This window comes from Bubalus bubalis, chromosome 4 (assembly GCF_019923935.1).
Source record: "Bubalus bubalis isolate 160015118507 breed Murrah chromosome 4, NDDB_SH_1, whole genome shotgun sequence".
Lineage (NCBI taxonomy): Eukaryota > Metazoa > Chordata > Mammalia > Artiodactyla > Bovidae > Bubalus > Bubalus bubalis.
In genome coordinates this window covers 15315706-15334895 of record NC_059160.1, presented here as the reverse complement: position 1 = coordinate 15334895, position 19190 = coordinate 15315706, and the positions used below count along the sequence as shown (strand labels likewise).

The 19190-nt window shown below is 48.9% G+C and overlaps 1 protein-coding gene across 1 annotated transcript in view; it reads left to right on the top strand.

Annotated features, from left to right (window-relative positions):
• Positions 1 to 19190, top strand: part of ANO2 (anoctamin 2) — a 328569-nt gene that overhangs the window by 259210 nt on the left and 50169 nt on the right. Inside the window, exons 15-18 of the mRNA XM_044941951.2 lie at positions 1074 to 1269; positions 11940 to 12051; positions 15171 to 15228; positions 15382 to 15482. Coding sequence (XP_044797886.2) covers positions 1074 to 1269; positions 11940 to 12051; positions 15171 to 15228; positions 15382 to 15482 — 467 coding nt within the window. The remainder of the gene's footprint in view (positions 1 to 1073; positions 1270 to 11939; positions 12052 to 15170; positions 15229 to 15381; positions 15483 to 19190) is intronic.

Below are 19190 nucleotides of genomic sequence, written 5' to 3'. Positions count from 1 at the left end.
TACACTGTTCACTTGATACAACTCCATCCTAATTATTATTTAGTATTTACTATGGTTGAACTTAGCCCCATGGTAGAGGGCAAGCTCCCCAATGAAAGGAATCCCAACACCTGTGTCCTACACCATGCATTCAGCGTCGGTCTTCTTTTCTTTCTTTACATTTCTATAGATTTGCTTTTATTTATAAGACTTCTCAGTGATAAAGAACCTTCCTGCCAAACAGGAGACGTGGGTTTGACCCCTGGGTCAGGAAGATCCCCTGGAAAAGGAAATAACAACCCACTCTAGTATAGAAGAAGTGAAGTGAAAGTGTCTCAGTCGTGTCTAACTCTTTGTGACCCCATGGATATACAGTCCATGGAATTCTCCAGGCCAGAATACTGGAGTGGGTAGCCTTTCCCTTCTCCAGGGGATCTTCCCAACCCAGGGATCTAACCCAGGTCTCCCATATTGTGGGTGGATTCTTTACCATCTGAGCTGCAAGGGAAGCCCAAGAATACTGGAGTGGGAAGCCTATTCCTTCTCCAGTGGATCTTCCCAACCCAGGAATCGAACTGGAGTCTCCTGCATTGCAGGCGGGTTCTTTACCAACTGAGCTATCAGGGAATCTCTACTCTGGTATGGACAGAGGAGCCTGGCGTGCTGCAGTCCATGGGGTCACAAGGAGTTGGACGTGACTTAGAGACTAAACAACAAACAAATTTTACAATTTCTTGTAATTGAATGAGAAATTTTTAAATTCTATGATGCTTTACAATTTCCAGAAGTTTCACACACATGATTTAATAGAATTCCATAATAACTCTTTTCCCCACCCCTGTATTGCCCTGCCCCTCACTGGTAACCTTACTCTGTGTGTGTGTGCTTGTGTGTTATAGGCCATTTGGAATCTAATAAAAGGGAGAGACATTCTCTCCTGGAAAATGCCCCCATGCAGGAATTTGTATGAGTTTCCGGGGTTGGCAGCGCCTTGTTGTCCCCCAGGTTAACACTACCCGATGTGGCACAGAATCTAGCCATAGGTGGGCAGCGGCTGTCCACTGACCTGTGACTCTCCCTGTTTTCCCTAACAGATCGCCTTGACGTTCTCCATCGTCTTTGGGGTCATCGTCTATCGCATCACTACTGCGGCTGCTCTGTCTCTCAACAAGGCCACACGCTCCAACGTCCGGGTGACGGTGACGGCCACAGCGGTCATCATCAACCTGGTGGTCATTCTCATTCTGGACGAGATCTACGGCGCCGTGGCCAAGTGGCTCACCAAAATCGGTACGGAGTCGCCACCTCCCACGCTCCCCTGGGACCCCCTAGGGTGAGGTCAGTTTAGTGTGTGCAGGGTTTCTGGTGGCAGTGACCCAACATAAAACAAAGGAAGTCCAGAGCTCTTGAAGCGGAGAAACGAGAAGGTGCAGAGTATGTCCTTGGAGGGTCTCTGCCCAGGCAGGAATCCTTCCTGGAATATTCTCAATCAGAAGTCCCCTGGCCCAAGTTGATGGCCTCTGTATCCCCCAAGAGCAGTCATGGTGTCTGTTCTTTGTGCTTCCCTGGTGGCTCAGTGGTAAAGAAGCCACCTGCCAGTGCAGAAGATGTGGGTTCCATCCCTGTGTCGGGAAGATCCCCCGGAGAAGGAAATGAATGGCACCCCACTCCAGTATTCTTGCCTGGGATAATCCCATGGACAGAGGAGCCTGGCAGGTTACAGTCCATGTGGTCACAAAGAGTTGGACACAACTTAGCCACTAAGCATGCTATTCTTTTTAGCCTAACCTAGAAGCAAAAGGGCTTCAACACTTCCTGCTTAAAAAAAAAAAAAAAAAAAAAAGGCCGAGTTCTCGTTCTCCTTATTTTCCCAGCAACATTTACAAAGTTGGGAAAGTCTCTTGATACTTGAGCCCAAGAGGGTCTTATCTGCCCCCATATTGTCAGAGGCCCCCACAAATCCATGCATTCCCCAGGCTCTGAGCAGACTTCAAAGGAGTGTATCGGGCTTCCCAAGCTCCCAGCCAGTGAGAAAAATGCAGTGGCCTCAGCGTTCAGACGTGTCATTCGAGCACAAGCTGCTGTTGATTGAGCACCACTTTCCGGCACTTGTGCTTCTTAGATGGGACGGGGCAGGGAGGGGGCTGCAGGGAGCTGAGACCCTCTCCTCACTGTCTTTATCCTGGGTGGCCTGGAGGCATCTCTTTCCCTCACTGAGTCTAGGGACCAATGGTCTCAGCCTCTCAGTAACCTCAGGGGAACGGAATTCGTGAAGGGATGTTTTTAATGTGCTATCAAGTTGGAAGTGGACTCTTGACCAGATAACCCCCCTCTTCAAGGGAGCCTTTCCTGAGGGTGCAGAGAATTTCAGAAAGGTTTCACTAATGGCAGCAGGCACCTGTTAGGGACAGAGAGTGCTGGAAGGTCATGTGGAGGCTGTCACAGTGGTGGACAGTTCATCACCTCTGCCCACAGCATGCTGGCTAAAAGCAGCCTGATCAGGAAGAGGCTGGAAACGTGTGGAAGCTTGTGGATGTTCCATGACCAAGAAAGGTCTCTGCCACTCACTCCAGCCAGGCCACACAGCCCTGGAGAACTGCCTTTCCACCTGACATCTCAGTTCTCTCCTCCCTAGCCTGCTCCCTAGTAGATCTTAGCCCACGGTTGTTGGTGCATTTATGGTGAAATGTATCTCTCTTTTCACTCACGCATTTCAATTTTTTTTTTCAAGGGGTACCATCAGGCAAGGTATTCTGTAGGCCATAGGAGAGGCTAAAGCAAGCTTTTATGCATTCGTGGTTTCAACCCTGCCTGCTGACCAAAGGATTTGAGGAAATGTGAAAATGAACCAGGGAAGGACTTCCCTGGTGGTCCAGTGGCTAAGACTCCACACTCCCAATGCAGGGGGCCTGGGTTGGATCCCTGGTTAGGGAACTAGATCCCCCCATGCTGCACCTAAGATCCTGCATGCCACAGCTGAAGGTCCCATGTGTCCCACCTAAGGCCTGGTGCAGCCAACTTAAAAAGAGAGAGAGAGGGATGAACCAGGAAAACGCAGAGTTGCCATGATGCAGGAGTGACTGGAAGATGTGACCAAGAGATCCAAAGACAAGAGTTGTTCTTACTGGCAGAGTTCACACACTAATGAGACACTCACACACAGCAGGGTGACTGGCTGACCTGCCGGCAGAGGTGTGGTTTCAGAGCCCCCAGGCCTGCAAGGAACATGAAACTGCGGATAAGGTACCTGGTGGAATGAGGGTCCTGCCAAGCTCAGAGGCTCCCTCTGACTTCTCACACTGGCTTTAATGCCCATCTGGCATCCTGCCCCTGGTCTCCTGGTACATGAGGAGGTGGTGACCATGTGCTTTGCTCACCAGGTGCAAACAGCTGGGGTAAACAACCCCAAGAGTTCTTGAGTGTTTCTTGCAAAGCTGGGCGATGGAAGACCCATTCCCTGGGAGGTCCCTGGACTGGCCCTGGTCTAGGCCTAGCTGAGGTCCATCTTGCCACAAATATTTATGACAAAAGACAGAATTTGTTGACTGCCTTGAGTGTGATGGATGGGCTCCACAGTGATAGATAAAGATGGAGATTGTCTTCCTGGTGACCAGGATAACAGCAGTCGTGGGCTCGGGCGCAAGACACACCATCTGGAGGTGACGAGGTCCTGGTGGTTCAAGGACTGAGCAGAAGCCCGCGACTGGGGGGCGGGGTTGCTAGGGAAACAGAGATGCTTTGAGACCTTGTTGGCCAAGGCACACTGTGCTAAGTGTGTGGCCCGGTTCATAAGCTTCAGTCTCTGACGTTTGTGAGTCTCAATGAATAGGCAGGGCAAGGACTGTCTAAGTCCCCAGTGATGTGTTCTTTCCTGGAGGGGTCACAGGGTGTCACGGGGACAGGATCCAGTTCCTGGAGGAGGGAGGAAGCAAGAATGGGGCAGGACTAGGAGGGGGCTTGGCATCTTGGGAGGCCACTGTCTGAGGCAAGACCCTGGGGTCACCAGGAAGATCAGCTCAAGGACAGCTTCTGTCTCAGTCTGTTCTGGCTGCTATAACAAAATACCATGGACTGGATGGTTGACAAACAGCAGAAACTCATGCCTCAGGGCTCTGGAGTCCAGGATGAGGGCACCAGTGTAGACGGCTCCTGGTGAAGGGCCTCTTCCGGGCTGCTGATGGCTACCTCCTTGCTATGTCCTCAAGTGATGGAAGAGGCTGGGAGCACCGTGGGGTCTTTTATAAGAGTGCTCATCCCATTGCTTGGTGGCTCAGCGGTAAAGAATCTGCCTGCAATGCAGGAGACGTGGGTTCAATCCCTGGGTCAGGAAGATCCCCTGGAGGAAGGTATGGCAACCCACCCCAGTATCCTTGCCTGGAGAATCCCATGGACAGAGGAGCCTGGTGGGCCACAGTCTATGCGGTTGCAAAGAGTTGGACATGACTGAGCAATTAACGCTTCCAGTTTCACAATCCCATTCCTGAGGGCTCCACCCTTATGACCTCAGCACCTCCCAGAGTCCCCACCCCCTCATACCATCACTTCTGGGGGGTTAAGATTTCAACTTGTGAATTTAGGGGAATGCAGACATTCAGACCATGGCAGCTTCCTCCGTGGGTCAGGGCATGGGGTGCACTGTGCCCTTGATGGCAAGCTTCTGAGTCTGCCTGCTGTGGAGCAGGATGCCCAGGGTCTTGTCGTGACCCACATGGGCTTGGATCTGGCTTGGCCTGGAAGGGGCCCCTGCTCATCCTCTAGTTGTGGGGACAACCTCTAGCTCGAGGCTGAGTGAGGCAGGCAGGGTTGACACCAAGCTTCATGGCTGAATGATCCAGCTGCCATCAGCTTGTCTTCATCAACATGGTTCCCTAAGTCCACCTCCTCCAGCTCCTTCTCCTCTTTCTCCTCCTCCTCCCCCATCCCTCCTCCTCTTCTCCCTTCCAAAACTCTGCCTAGTTCTGGATTGTGTGTGGGGCTACAGATTCCCCTTACACTTCACCAAGCCTCTCCTAGTTACAGGGTTGGGCTCACTGTGAGTCCCTGACACACAATTATTGTGTCAGATCAAAGCCTCCGGTTCTTAGGAAGAGGCTGCGTTTATGACTTGTTTAAATAGCACTAGTACCCTGCTCCTGAGCATCACTATCCTGGGGGCAGGGACGTGACGGAAGGAGGGAGAGGAGAAGAAAGGACTTGATTTTCTGACACCCGTTGTGTTCCTGGCAGGCATTGTACATACAGCGTTTCATCCAATTTTCACAATAGCCCTTGGTCGTTCCTTTCATTTTATTTATGAGGAGTCTGAAGAGGTTTAGAAACTCCACCAAGGCCCATGGTTAGTAGTGGCATGTGTGTATAGACACACACACACACACACACATACACACACACCCTGTGCCGAGCTCTGCTTTAAGCACGTTATATATATTAGTATATTGAATCCTCAGAACAGCCCTGAGGGTGCGGTGGTCTCGACCTTCCCACAGGCCCAGGGGCCTCTGACTGAGCGGTGAGGCTTCTGTGTCCTTGCTGAGACCATTGCAGTCCACTGTCCAGTAATACGTAGCTGTCCTTTTGCCTTGGGGAATTCTAAAAGTGCAGGGAAAGGAGAATAAAACACACCAGAGGTTCCAGAAGATTTTAAAATCAACACACCTACCCATGAGGATGGCTGGTTGCGAGGCATGGTTGGGGGGCTGGGAAGGGGGCGGTCTTTGGGGATTAGAGAGGAGACAGTGGGAGCAAGGCCCTCGCTCCATGCAGGCCCGCAGGCAGGAGCAGACCTCTGCAGGTTCACCAACTTTGGGGTCCCACTTGCTTTTTAAGTGAAAAATTTTTTTTCTTTGAAGAATTGAAGTACCACCAGGAAGTCCTAAGTCTAGAATTGTGCATCCGGCTCTAAGCCATCCTCGGCACAGACTGTATCTGACCGCTAAGGAGAGGCAATGGGGAGGAAGGAAGAAGCGGGGGGAACCTCAGTACCAGAGGCCGCCCAGACCGCACAGATTCTTTAAAGAGGAATGTTTTGGGTTTACAGGAATGGATCTAATTTCCCATCAGATGTGGACAACGTGTGTTTTCAGAGCACAGGGTGGAGGGCTGCTGTATGGGTTCTGGGCACCAGTGCAAGGGGAACCAGCTTCCCTGCAGCTAGACTCTGCACAGGAGTGGACTTTCGGAGCAAGGGCATGTGTGGGTGTGTGTGGATGTGTATATATGTGTGTGGGCACATGTGAATACATGTGGATGCGTGTGGATGCACATGGGTGGCAGGTGGATATGTGTGGATACATGTGGATGTGTATGGATACGTGTGGATGTGTATGAATGTGTGTGGATACTTGTGAATGTGTGTGGCTGCATGTGGATACATGTGGATGTGTGTTGGTGTGTGTGGATGTGGATACATGTAGATACTTGTGGATATCTGTGGATGTGTGTGAGTGGGTGTGGATGTGTGTGGATACATGTGGTTACATGTAGATGTGGTGAATGTGTCTGGACATGTATGGATGCATGTGGATATGTGTAGATGTATGTGGATATGTGATATGTGTATGCATGTGGATGCATGTGGACATGTGGATACATGTGGATATGTGAGGATGTGGGTGGGTACATGTGGATACATGTGGAGGCATGTGCATGGTGTGGATGCTTGTGGCCGCATATGGGCTGGGCTGGGCCCTAGGCCTTCCTGGTGGGGAGAGTACACTGCTGGTAATTTGAAATCTGGCCTGAGAGTCAGGTCTGCTGGGTTGTCTTCCTGCTCTGCCACCATCTCCTGACTCTCTGGGTGGCCTCCGGCCCGTCGCGTGTGGGGGGCCAGGGGAAGGGTGTGGCCAGAGTTGATTCTGCCATTGTCTGAGGCCCCTCTGTGAGGCGAGCAGGAACTGTACATTTTGTCTGGGAAGCCGAAAGATGGTGGGGGCTGCTGCTCATAATGCAAGCGACGCGAGCATGCCTGTAGCCCGAGTTTGTAGAACAATTCATTCCAGTGACATGAAACTATTATTAGTAACACTGCTACTTATAATAGTTTTTTTTTTTAATAACTGGCAAGAATTCCTTCCAAACTTGAGCTGTAGCTACGAACATTATCTCTCATTTTTCCAGTTAATCCCTGAGCACTTCTCTCTCCTTTTAGCAAGAAGCTCATACGTTCCTCTCCCTTTTTTTGAGTTTTCTAAGAACCCAGCACCTTAATCCATGAGAAGAAAGAGAGTGATCATGCTCTGTTGGCCAGGTTTTCCCTCCAGGCCCTTTCTCCCCACCTCTCTGCTGAGGTCTGTGACCCGAGGCCCAGCAGATTGTATCATGGGTGCCCCAAGCCCGACAGTGGGCTGGGTTCAGCCGATGGGAAGCAGTGGAAGGAGCTTAGCGGGTAGAGGAGATGGAATTGGGGCCATTTCTCCCTGATTCACCCTCACCTCTAGCAAAAATGTGCCTTCATTAACATCCCTTCCTCTGAACCTTCTGGGGTGAATTCTGTTTCCCACTGGGATGCTGATCATTTATACCAGGTCAGGCCAACATCCATGCTTAAACAGGGACATTCCCTGGAGTGTGACCAGCCCTTCACTCCCATGTCTCCTTGCTACAGCACGTTGCTGCTGGATGCTGGCCTGTCCCATCAGACAGGGAAGGCGGGACCACTGCTGAGCTGGTCCTTTCTCACTGCAGGTCCCGGACTGGCCACTGGGCCCTTCAAGGAAGCTCGGTCCTCCCCATCGAGGGTCTACGGCTATGAGGGTGCCCTGCTTTCAGACATATAACACGTGTATCCCCAACCCCATGCTGTCATCTGTCACACAGACCCCGACTCCCTGCTCCCTGGATCCCACCCTAGCTGTGTACAGCCTGTCCTTGTAAACTTTCAAAACACACTAGGTTGGATGATACCTCACCCCAGCTCTCTTTGAGGGAGGTGACCCTCGGTGACTATAAGATAGGGGTGCTCATCACCCTAAGTGATGCCACCCCAGCCTTCTAAGAAAGAGGGCTCATCAGAAATGTTGAGGTAACTTGGTGGAGCCTGTTTCACCAAAGAAGAGAAACACGTGTACACATGGAAGGTCTAACAGAATGCCTGTGACACAGCAGATGTGTGTGACTTCAGACTGCACCTGTGTAGCACCGGGAGTTCAGCCTGGTGCTCTGTGTTGATCTAGAGGGGTGGGATGGGGGATAGTGGGAGGGAGACTCCAGAGGGAGGGGATATATATATATATGCTGTGTGTGCTCAGTCGTGTCCAACTCTTTGCGACCCTATGGACTGTAGGCTCCATGGGATTCTCCAGGCAAGAATATTGGAGTGGGTTGCCATTTCCTCCTCCAAGGGATCTTCCTGACCCAGGGTTTGAACCCATGTCTCCTGTGTCTCTGATATATGTATACATATATCTGATTTTCTTCCTTGTGCAGAAGAAACTAACACAACATTGTAAAGCAGTGATTCTCCAACAGAAAAAGAGAGGACATGTCCTAGGGAGATGACACTTGGGCTGGACTAGTGCCCAGTAGGTCTCCAGTCCCTTTGTCTGGGGGGCCGCTGTCATCTTCCTGACTCTAAGGGTGGGGCCCCGTGTGCTGGAATCTCTCCAGGGCTCCAGGAGTGTCTCAGGAACACCCATCCATAGTCTCGCCCTTGAGCAGTGCGCTGGCTGCCTGCTTACCCTGCTGGCTGGCTTCTGCCCGGGTGATTCTCTCCCTGTGGCATAAACAAGGCAGCAACATCACACAGGAGGCTGGGGCCGCCCCCCTTCCCACCCCTACACCCCCCACATAAACATAAACCCGTGCACACACACAAATGGAGGGAAGGCCAGATGGTTGGGCTGTCAGGAAACACTGCTATTTGCAAAAGCTGGATCTGCCCTGGGGGAGAAGTGGGAAGTATGCGGCACCTTTGCTTTCTGACTCAGCCTCCATTCCACCCCAGAGTGGTGTGAGGGCTGGAAGTGGCTGAAATTCACACCTGGAAGTCGCCTCAGTTTGTCTGGTTGCTGCCATGGATCTGTATCTGCTGGATCGCTGGGGACACCCTGTTTGGATGAGTTGCTCTTCCAAACTTCGGATTCCACAGCCGACACCCACTTGCTCGTCATGCTGTTTCCATATGACGAGGATGGTGCTCCAGGGACTTTGAATTCTGAGCTGGCCCCCTGGGACTCACTTGGGCTTCCATACTAATTATTTTCCAAGGCAGTTTACAGCTGGGTCATTTATACTCATATTTTTTCATGACACAATGCACCAGAGGTTTAACACTTAAAAGAAAGGGAGAAGGGTAAGGGTGCTGCACAGGAATTCTATCTCATGGTCCCTCCTGGTCCTAAAGTCTGCCCTTTGTCCAAAATCCACTCCAGCTGCTGAAATTCAGATGGCCTCCAGTCAACCTGGGGTGGCTTCCTGGGGGAGGTGAGGTTTCAGGAGCCTGTGAAGGTGGAGAGGGGTTGAGTTCTGCCTTCTCACACTCTCTCCATGTTGACTCCTCCTCTCCATCCATCTTGTTGTTTAGTTGCTCAGTCATATCCGAACCTTTGTGACCCCATGGCCTATAGCCTGCTAGGCTCCTCTGTCCATGGGATTCTACAGGCAAGAATACTGGAGTGGGTTGCCATTCCCTCCTCCAGGGGATCTGCCCGACCCAGGAATGGAGCCCGCATCTCCTGCTTGGCAGATGGGTTCTTTACCACGGAGCCACCTGGGAAGCAGTTGATGTCTAAAGGCACTTTATTTGAAGTTTTATGAAACACAAGGCTGGGATATTTTCTCATGGGCTCAGATGGGGACCACTCTGGATTCTGTATCAGGATGGTGTTCTAAAGTGCCCTAGTTGTCCTGTAGACATCATTCCACCCTGAGGGGACCCTGCAAAACCTGTTGCATCTCGCTGCCCCAGACAGGTGAGGCTCCTCATGTTGGCTGTTGAAAGAGACCCGTTCTAAGATAGGCATGACGTTGTAAATCAACTCACTGTACTTCAATTTTAAAAGCGAGACCCAAAGTTGCATGGAGCTCCAGGGCCCCAACTTCCTCCCTCCCCTGGGGATGTGTTCCCTCGGGGGGCCTCCTTTCCCCAGAAGCCTCAGCAGAGCACCCAGCATGGCCTCATAGCTTCTCTGCCATGGGCCCCCGGCTGATTTAGTGGACTATCAAGTAGATTTGGATTGTTTATTGGACTTACCCATTATTTATGATGGCTCTCAGCCCTAAAAGCATAGGCACGGGCTGTTTATAGAAATAATCCTAATGAATAATAACCAGGCCCATGACTTATTAGGATGGAAGAAGGGAGCCACTCATTTTTAGTTGGAGCAAAATGCTCTAAAGGGAGCAGATTCTCCTTCCAGAGAGCTTGGAGGAAATTCCTGTATGAATTGGGAGATCTGAGTACCAAGAGTTCAAAGGCGATTATAAAAGAAAATCAAAGACATGTGCCTCTCTGGACCTCGTTCCTAATCCCCTTCTAGCCACATTTACAAGGTGACTTTTCCAGATTTTCAGATCCTCAGACCTGATTAAGTAATATCACCTGATTACTTTTCAGGTGACACTGGTTTTCATTTTCTTACCCCCAAAATACTTAAAAGTGAGAGACAAGATGTGGTTATAACTGAATTGATTGCTTCAGGCTCATGGGGCAAAGGCTCAAATTCCTGTTGAAAATGCCCCCTCCCTCCCTCCCTCCTTCCTTCCCTCCTTCCTTCTTTCCTTGCTTCCTTTTGTTGACTGAAAAAAAATGTAAAATTTGAGAATTATGTTTTATTCAGTGGACTTTCTGAGGACTTAAGCCCGGGAGGCAGCCTCTCAGATGGCTCTGCGAGATTGCTCTGAAGAGGTGAGGGAGGAGCCAGGATGGATAGGAGATTCTGCAACAAAAACCAGGTAGTCAGAAAAGCAAAAGATGACTGTTAGTTAAAGAAAAGCAGATACCTCGAGTTAATGAAGCTAGTGCTTTTCTGCATATGTCTGGGCTCATTGAAATCATCCCTTTGATGTGCACCTCAGCTACCTGGGGCCAGGACCCTGTGTTCTTCATCCTGAGTCCCCTCAGGGTGCACAGTCCGGGGTGGCTCTAGTCATCACTGACGCACATGATGTAGGGTTAGTGCTTTCTCTCTGTCCTTGAGGAGCGTGGCCCAGTAACCTCTTCTCTTTGCCAAGCTCTTTGTCAGTCTGTGTAGACCCCTCCGAGCTCTCTGATCAGCTGTGCATGGAGCTCCATGGGTCTCGAGTCTTCTGAAGGCACCAATGAGGTTTCTGCTCAGTGTTTCTCAGGGTCTCTGGGGAACATTGGTTGACTCCCTGCTTGGACATGATAGAACCCATGAATGCCATGACCCCCAAGCCTGAGACCTTAGACTCAAGTTGTGTTTGTTTTACTTGCTTATCTGATGAGCTTCCATCATTTGAATGAATGGACTCAAGATGTCTCAACCTGTGCCAAGGACATACAGAGAGGGCTTTCCTGCTAAAGACAAAGGAAGAGAGAAAGAGGAGCAATGCCCTGGTGCCCAAGCCAAGCCTTCAGTGCTTCTTGACTTCTGTTCACTGGTTAACAAACCATTTTGTCAGGGATGTTTGTTCTAGTAAAATCTTCTGAAAGTGACAATTGTGCCGGTAAAAGCTGAATTCCTCTTGATGAAGCAGGGGTGGTGGGCGGATATCTTCTTGCTTAGACTCTCTTTGAGGAGCACTGTGCGAAATTGTCACTTTCACTGATCAGAGGAGGGACGTGAAAAGAGACATGTATTGATCCTATATATCTCTTGACCTTCTGTACCTGGTAAACCACTTGGCACCTCACAGAGGAAGTCAGTTCTAAGGTCACAGAGCAATGGATCTCTGGGTTTCTACTCCGGAGGAGTAAACGGACAGATAACGGCTCGTGTCACAGGGTCACCACTGTAAGGAGGTGAGAAGTCTGTCTGATCAGCTTTGATCTTCCCTTTCAGAGGTTCCAAAAACAGAGCAGACATTTGAAGAGCGCCTGATCCTCAAGGCTTTCTTACTGAAGTTTGTCAATGCCTACTCACCCATCTTCTATGTGGCTTTTTTCAAGGGAAGGTGAGTACCTTGGTGCCATATGCAGAAGGGCAATTGGTCACAAAGACAGTCCTCCACTAGGGCCAGCCTGTCCCCATTGTCAGTTTATATCTTCAGCCCCGGTCCCACTCGCGTTGCCACCTGACTGCACTAATCATGTTGGATTAGCATCTTCAGACTCTGATAACATGGGGAAATCTGCAGTTATTTGGCTCTGGCTCTGAAGGGTTAATCCTAGAGGAATGTGTGTCTCTCAAGTTGAGGACATGGCAGGAGAAAATTTCATGTCCAGCCAGTGATTCTTGGGTCTTGCAATGCAGGTCTGATGCTATCTACCCAGGCCAATGTGGACTTCATAGATTAGGATACAGTCTCCCACAAGACTGCCCTCACTTCAGACACTACTGCAAGCTCTGGGACTCTCAGGTCACTGATGGTTCTGCCCAACTGGCTACAACCACTGACCCCTAGGGTTTGATAATTCACTGGAACGGCTAAATAGAGCTTGGGATGTGCTGTCCCTAAAGTTACAGTGTTATTACAGCAAAGGGTTACAAGTCTGAACTGGCAAATGGGAGACACATAAGGCAAGGCCTAGGAGCATCCTGGAAAGAAGCTTACATGTCCTCAGGATGTCGGCTTCCTGGCACATCAACGTGTACCACCAACCGCTCATCCAGGCTTCAGTGTCCGGAGTCTTTATTGGGATCCCATTATCCAGGCATCATTGAATGAATCATGGCTCATGTAATTGAACTTAGTCTCCCAGTCCCTCTCTCTCACCTGAGGTCAGGCTGCCTTTACTTGGCTCAAAGCCCCAACTCATTAATCATGTGGTTGGTCTTTCTGGCATTGGCCTCCATGATCCTGAATGAATAGATTAAGAATTGTGGTACATATATACAGTGGAATAATAGTCATAAAAAGGAACAAAATTAGATCAGTTGTAGTGATGTGGATGAGCCTAGAGTGTCATACAGAGTGAAGTTAAGTCAGAAATAGAAAAACAAATATCATATATTCATGCATATGTATGGAATCTAGAAAAATGGTACAGATCTTATTTGCAGGTCAGGAATAGGGATGCAGATATAGAGAAAGGACTTGTGGACACGATGGGGAAGGAAAGGGTGGGGCATGAATTGAGAGAGTAGCTTTGACATATATAGACTATCATGTGTAAATATATTTTCATAGTTAGTGGGAAGATGCTGTGTAATACAGGGAGCTTAGCTCAGGGCTCTGTGATGACCTAGAGGGGTGGGATGTGGGTTGGGGTGGGAGGAAGGCTCAGAAGGGAGGGGATACATGTATACATATAGCTGGTTCATGCTGTTGTACAGCAGAAACTAGCACAACATTGGAAAGCGGTTATACTCCAATTTTAAAAATCTTAAAAAGAAAAAGAATTACCTCATTAGCATAAACTTAGGTCTATTCCCAGGGGCCCACCAAGAATTACAAAGACACTCCTATCAGGAAATTCCAAGGATTTAGAGAGTCTTCCCAGGGACCAAGGACAACGACCAGTCATATTCTTTATTATATAATAATTCTGGGTATAAATCACTTCTGATAAGTATCATTAGTGGTCAGATCAGCTAGGAACCTCCAGGATTTCCCCTTAGGCATCAGCTAAGTCAGGAAGCTTCCTTAGAACTGAGAGCTCATCAAGCAGGCAGTGATGGCAGGACTGTCATCATGCACACTTTATAATTTCCTATACATGTGTTTGTGACCCAAACCACTACTCCTTCTCAGGACCTCTGCACTTGAGGCTCATGAAATTATAGTAGCAGAGAGGTTCTCCATGTTAATGATTATATACTTCTTTGGTGATTTATGTCTAGCTTTAATATAAATAGAAACTTGCATACATACGATATTCCAGGAAAAAAACCCGTAGGGCTCTGACCCTTAGATAAACTTGTAGTGTACTGAGAGAGAGAGTCCTGGCAACAGCACACTGAAGTCTGCAGTAAGTGCTGTAAGAAGAGGTGGAAAGAAAGTGTTAGGGGAACACTTAATTATGAACAGAGACAGGAAGACTGCACCAAGAGGGGAAGTCAACTGAGCCTCCAATAGACGAGCAAGATTTCAGGAGATGGGTGAGCGGATAACATTTCAAGAAAGTAGGATTCTTCTATTGGCCTGTCTGGTTCCGTGGTTGGCTGGTACCTCTCCACCTCCCTGCTCAATCTTCTTATTCCCTAATATTAAACCCTTAGATCTTAGAAGAGGAATGAGACGGGCTTCTTCCATTCCTTTGAGTATTTTCAGTAAGAAGCCTGAATTTTTTGTTTCTGGTCGCAAGAATCTCCACTTGCAGTTTTAGTCCATCTTGGCCTTCATTTCCTGGGAAATCAGAAGCCCTTGTGGAGGAATTGCAGTCAGAACTCAATTCTTTTTTTTAAAAATACATTTTATTTTGTATTGGAGTATAGCTGATTAATGAGCAATGTGACAGTTTCAGGTGAACAGCAAAGGGACTCAGCTATACATATGCATGTATCCATTCTCCCCCAAACTCCCCTCCCCTCCAGACTGCCACATAGCATTGAGCAGAGTTCCCTGTGCTATACAGTATGTTCCTGTTGATTATCCATTTAAAATATAGCAGTGTGTACATGTCCATCCCAATGGATAGTTATAGAAGTCAGTTGAGGGAGGAAGTGCAGGACAGTACACTTAAAGACAAAAAGGGCATGGCAGCCCACTTGGCTGGGAAATCCCATGAACAGAGGAGCCTGGTGGATCGTGGTCCACAGGGTCACAGAGAGTTGGACACGACTGAAGCAACTTAGCACGCATGCACCTGCTAAGACAATCCAAACTTTGTTGTGTTTAGGCTCTGAAATGATCACACACACACACACACACACGACTGACTCAACTCCACACCACACCTGGCCTCAACCCCTCTGCCCTGGGATGTGACCGAGTCAAAGGTGACCCCTGGTGTTATAGGTGATTGTTAGCTGATAACTGGTGTGAACTCCTTCCCAGAGGAGTAGCATCGCCCTGGCCAGTTCTTTCTAGGAGGACATTGGGCAGTGACTGGTCCACTGGGGAGACACACCCTTGGGCAGCCCTGACTTCCTCTCTCTTTTCCTAACTCTTCCCACACTTCTCCCTTCCAGGTTTGTCGGTAGACCCGGAAGCTATGTTTATGTGTTTGATGGTTACCGAATGGAAGAGGCAAGTATAGCCGCTGGTTTTTCCTGCCTGGCTGGTGTCTCGTAGGTGCCCCTCCCACCCCGGCCCCACCCATGCTTATATCCGCACTGCAGCTTGGCTTAGCTCATGCCCTTGCCTGTCTGATGTCCCTTCTTGCATCTTCTCATCCTGCAGTGCGCCCCCGGGGGCTGCCTCATGGAGCTGTGCATCCAACTCAGCATCATCATGTTGGGGAAGCAGTTGATCCAGAACAACATCTTTGAGATCGGAGTCCCGTGAGTAAAGAGCTCTGCTCATCCCTCTCCTGGCTGCCAGGGCCAAGCCTGGCAGAGTCAGACTTCCAGAAAGATCTCAGGGCCTCTGCTCTTCTAAGATAGGGTGGCTGTTCACTTCTCTGTCTGTGCATGCTCAGTCGCTCTGTTGTGTCCAACTTCTTTGCAACCCCATAGACTGTAGCCCCGCCAGTCTCCTCTGTCCATGGGATTTCCCAGGCAAGAATACTGGAGTTGGTTGCCATTTTTCACTCCAGGGGATCTTCATGACCCAAGGTTAGAACCCATGTGTCTTGCGTCTCCTGCATTGGCGGGTGGATTCTTTACCACTGAGTCACCTAGGAAGCACTCCTCTGTCCATTCTCCAATAGCTTCCCCATGACGTAGTACCCCTCCTGCATGTTTTGTTTGCCAATCTGATTTGGGATGTTGGAGCCTCAGCAGGATTAAGCACGTGCTTCCCTGATGACTCAGTGGTAAAGAATCTGCCTGCAATGCAGGAGATGTGGATTCAATCCCTGGGTTGGGAAGATCCCCTGGAGAAGGAAACCCATTCCGGTATTCTTGCCTGGAGAATCCCATGGACAGAGGAGCCTAACTGGCTACAGTCCATGGGATCGTAAAGAGTCGAACATGACTGAGCGACTAAACAACAATTAGTACCGATAACAGTGACAGAGCTGAGAGTCAGATATCTCTGACTTCAAAGTGCATCATGCTTTTAATGCTGTGCCCTCCCAGTGAGCAAGTAAAAGAGCCTTTCAGTATGGTGGATGGTACTTCCCTGGTGGTCCAGTGATTAAGACTCCATGCTTCCACTGCAGGAGGCTCGGGTTCAATCCCTGGTTGGGGAACTGAGTTCCCCCAAATTAAAAAGAACTATAGTAGATGGGTGAATATGAAAGATTGAGCCCCAATGTAATCATTTAGAAAAATCTCTAAGGAACTGTAGCACACATGGTCTTCAGAGGGGAAGGATGCATAGCTGGTGAAACACAGGCTGGATTTTCCTGTGGATTCTCTCCCTTCCCCTCCCACATGGTTTTATACAGATGTCATACAAGTCCTTCTTTCGTTAGGTTTTGCACTGAGATAGTCATGAAAATAAACACAGACCCACAGCCACTGGACTCAAAAGTGGATGCAACAGGTGAAGATCTACCTTCAGGCAGAGAAAATGTGGCTCTCTCTGCCTTTTGTTTTTATGGCTTTTTATTTTTTTGGTGTAAAGAAATCTGTTTCAGGGGATATTTTCAGCTAGCCTGGCATCAGAGAGCCAGGGAATGACAGAGAAAATTGGGGTGACTCTTATAGGCTGAGCCAATCCTGTTTAGAAGGACTGGATACAGTTTGTACCAGACTTGGAGTTCTTTGCAAACCTGCAAGATTATATCCATTCTGGGATGCATTCGCCAGACAGTCCCCTTAAGGTTAAGTGAAGATGCTGCCACTTGCTCTGTCTCCCTCTTGGAGATTTACTCTGCATATTATTTGAATGGTTCTGAGAAGTCCTGCAGTAAAGAAACTGGTTTAATCCCTTTCTTTCCAGCTATATTTGTTCATGTCATTGAGCTGGGGTCTCAGTGGCAGACCTTGGAGTCCACTCTGACTAGAGTAAGCAGCAAAGGAATTTGAGAACAATATGAACAGAATATGATTTGAGGGATAGAGAGGAACAGAGATCCCAATTTTCTCTGTCATTCCCTGGCTCTCTGATGCCAGGCTAGCTGAAAATATCCCCTGAAACAGATTTCTTTACACCAAAAAAAAAAAAAAAAAAAAGCCATAAAAACAAAAGGCAGAGAGAGCCACATTTTCTCTGCCTGAAGGTAGATCTTCCCCTGTTGCATCCACTTTTGAGTCCAGAGCTACAGGACCAGGAACAACACTGTCCACACTGCAGGAGGGCTTGCAGGGAATGCTACTGCCTCCATCTCTCAGCTCAGATGGCTCAGAGTGAAAAATGAGAATTGGATATCACAGAGCTAAACCCACAAAAACTGCAGTCTGAGCCTTCCCAGCTGTCTTCATCAGCTTGAGTTGCTGTAACAGAATAACATTGCCTGGGTGGCTTAGTGCAGACATTTATTTCTCAGAGTCCTGGAGGCCATGAAGTTCAAGATTAAGGTGCCTGCAAGTTTGGTTCTGATGAGGACTGCCATCCCATGTAAACTCATGTGACCCATTCTCTGTATGTATATGGAGAGAAAGAGAGCTCTGGCACCTTCTTCTTATAAGGGCACTAATCCCATCACAGGACCCCACCCTCATGGCCTAATCTAAACCGAGTAAGTGAAAGTGTTAGTTGCTGTTAGTTAGACGTGTCTGTCTCTTTGTGATCCCATGGACTGCAGTCCACCGGGCTCCTCTGTCCATGGGATTCTCCAGACAAGAATACTGGAGTAACCATTCCATTCTCCAGGGGATCGTCCCGACCCAGGGATTGAACCCAGGTCTCCTGCACTTCAGGCAGATTCTTCGCTGCCTGAGCCACCAGGGAAGCTCCATCTAAACTGAATTAACTCTCAAAGGCCCCACCTCCTAATACCATCACATTGCCAGTTAGGACTTCATCATATGGATTCTGGAGGGGACACAGTCAGTCTGTAACACGAGCCTCTTGGTTTAACCTATACACAAAATGTTTGAGACTTCCCTGGTGGTCCAGTGGCTAGGACTCCATGCTCCCAATGCAGGGGGTCTGGGTTTGATCCCTGGTCAGGGAACTAGATCCTGCATGCTGCAACTAAAGCCCAGCGCAGCCAAATAAATGTTTTAAAAAGAAGATCTGCGGTCTTAAAAAAAAAAAAAAAAAAGATTTATATGCAATAAAAATATATATGCAACGGTCCTTATCTTCTCAGAGATGAGTGTTTTTAGTTTGGGAGGCAGAATAGACTGTGTGTGACTGCATGTTCTCTGTGTAGTTTGACTCTGTCAGAATTCAGACAAGTGAAGGCCAGGCATTTCAGAGCCGTCAAGGAAGGCTTCATAAGCAGGCAGCTGTGTCTGTGTCTTGAAAGAAGGCTGTGACTGTCACGTGTAACCAGTTGGTCTGCCATTTAAAGAAACAGTTTCCCCTGGGTGTGGATATCTTCTCTAAACAAACAACAGACAGATTTATCAGAACACTTCCTAACTCTCGTGTGGCTTAAAGGAGAAGTTGTGGTGGTCCCATGATGGGACCTGGGGCATGCCAGGGTCATGGCAGGAGCCCAGAACCTCTCTCAGTCTGCTTAAGGGTCGCTGAGCCCTAGGTTCCTTGAGCTGATTGGGACCATTAGCAAATATATATGTTCCAACTCCTTTCTCCATGAAAAGCAACCCTGGTCACTTCTTCTATAGGAGCAGCGACTGCCTGAAAGGTTCCCAGAGGAAGCTATTCTTTGGTCTTTCTCAGAAACACAGAGAGCTAAAATTATAATGGAGAAAACCAAAGTTATCTGGAAAGAAAACCCTTTTTAATGAGAATCCTGCATATTCGATCAGAACACTGTGCCGTCCCAGTGCTCAGAATGGGTCTCACCATCACCCACCATCAGTCAGGCTGTTTTTCTGTCCCCACACTGGGACAGCCTCAGGGAGCACTTGTGCAGGTGATCTTTCCTGGAGGAGATGGAGGAGAACATTGACCGGCATCTCTGTCTGCTTCAGCTAGCCTCCGGTCCTCAGTCAGGAAATCATCAGTCTTGAGAAGCTCAACCCTCTGAA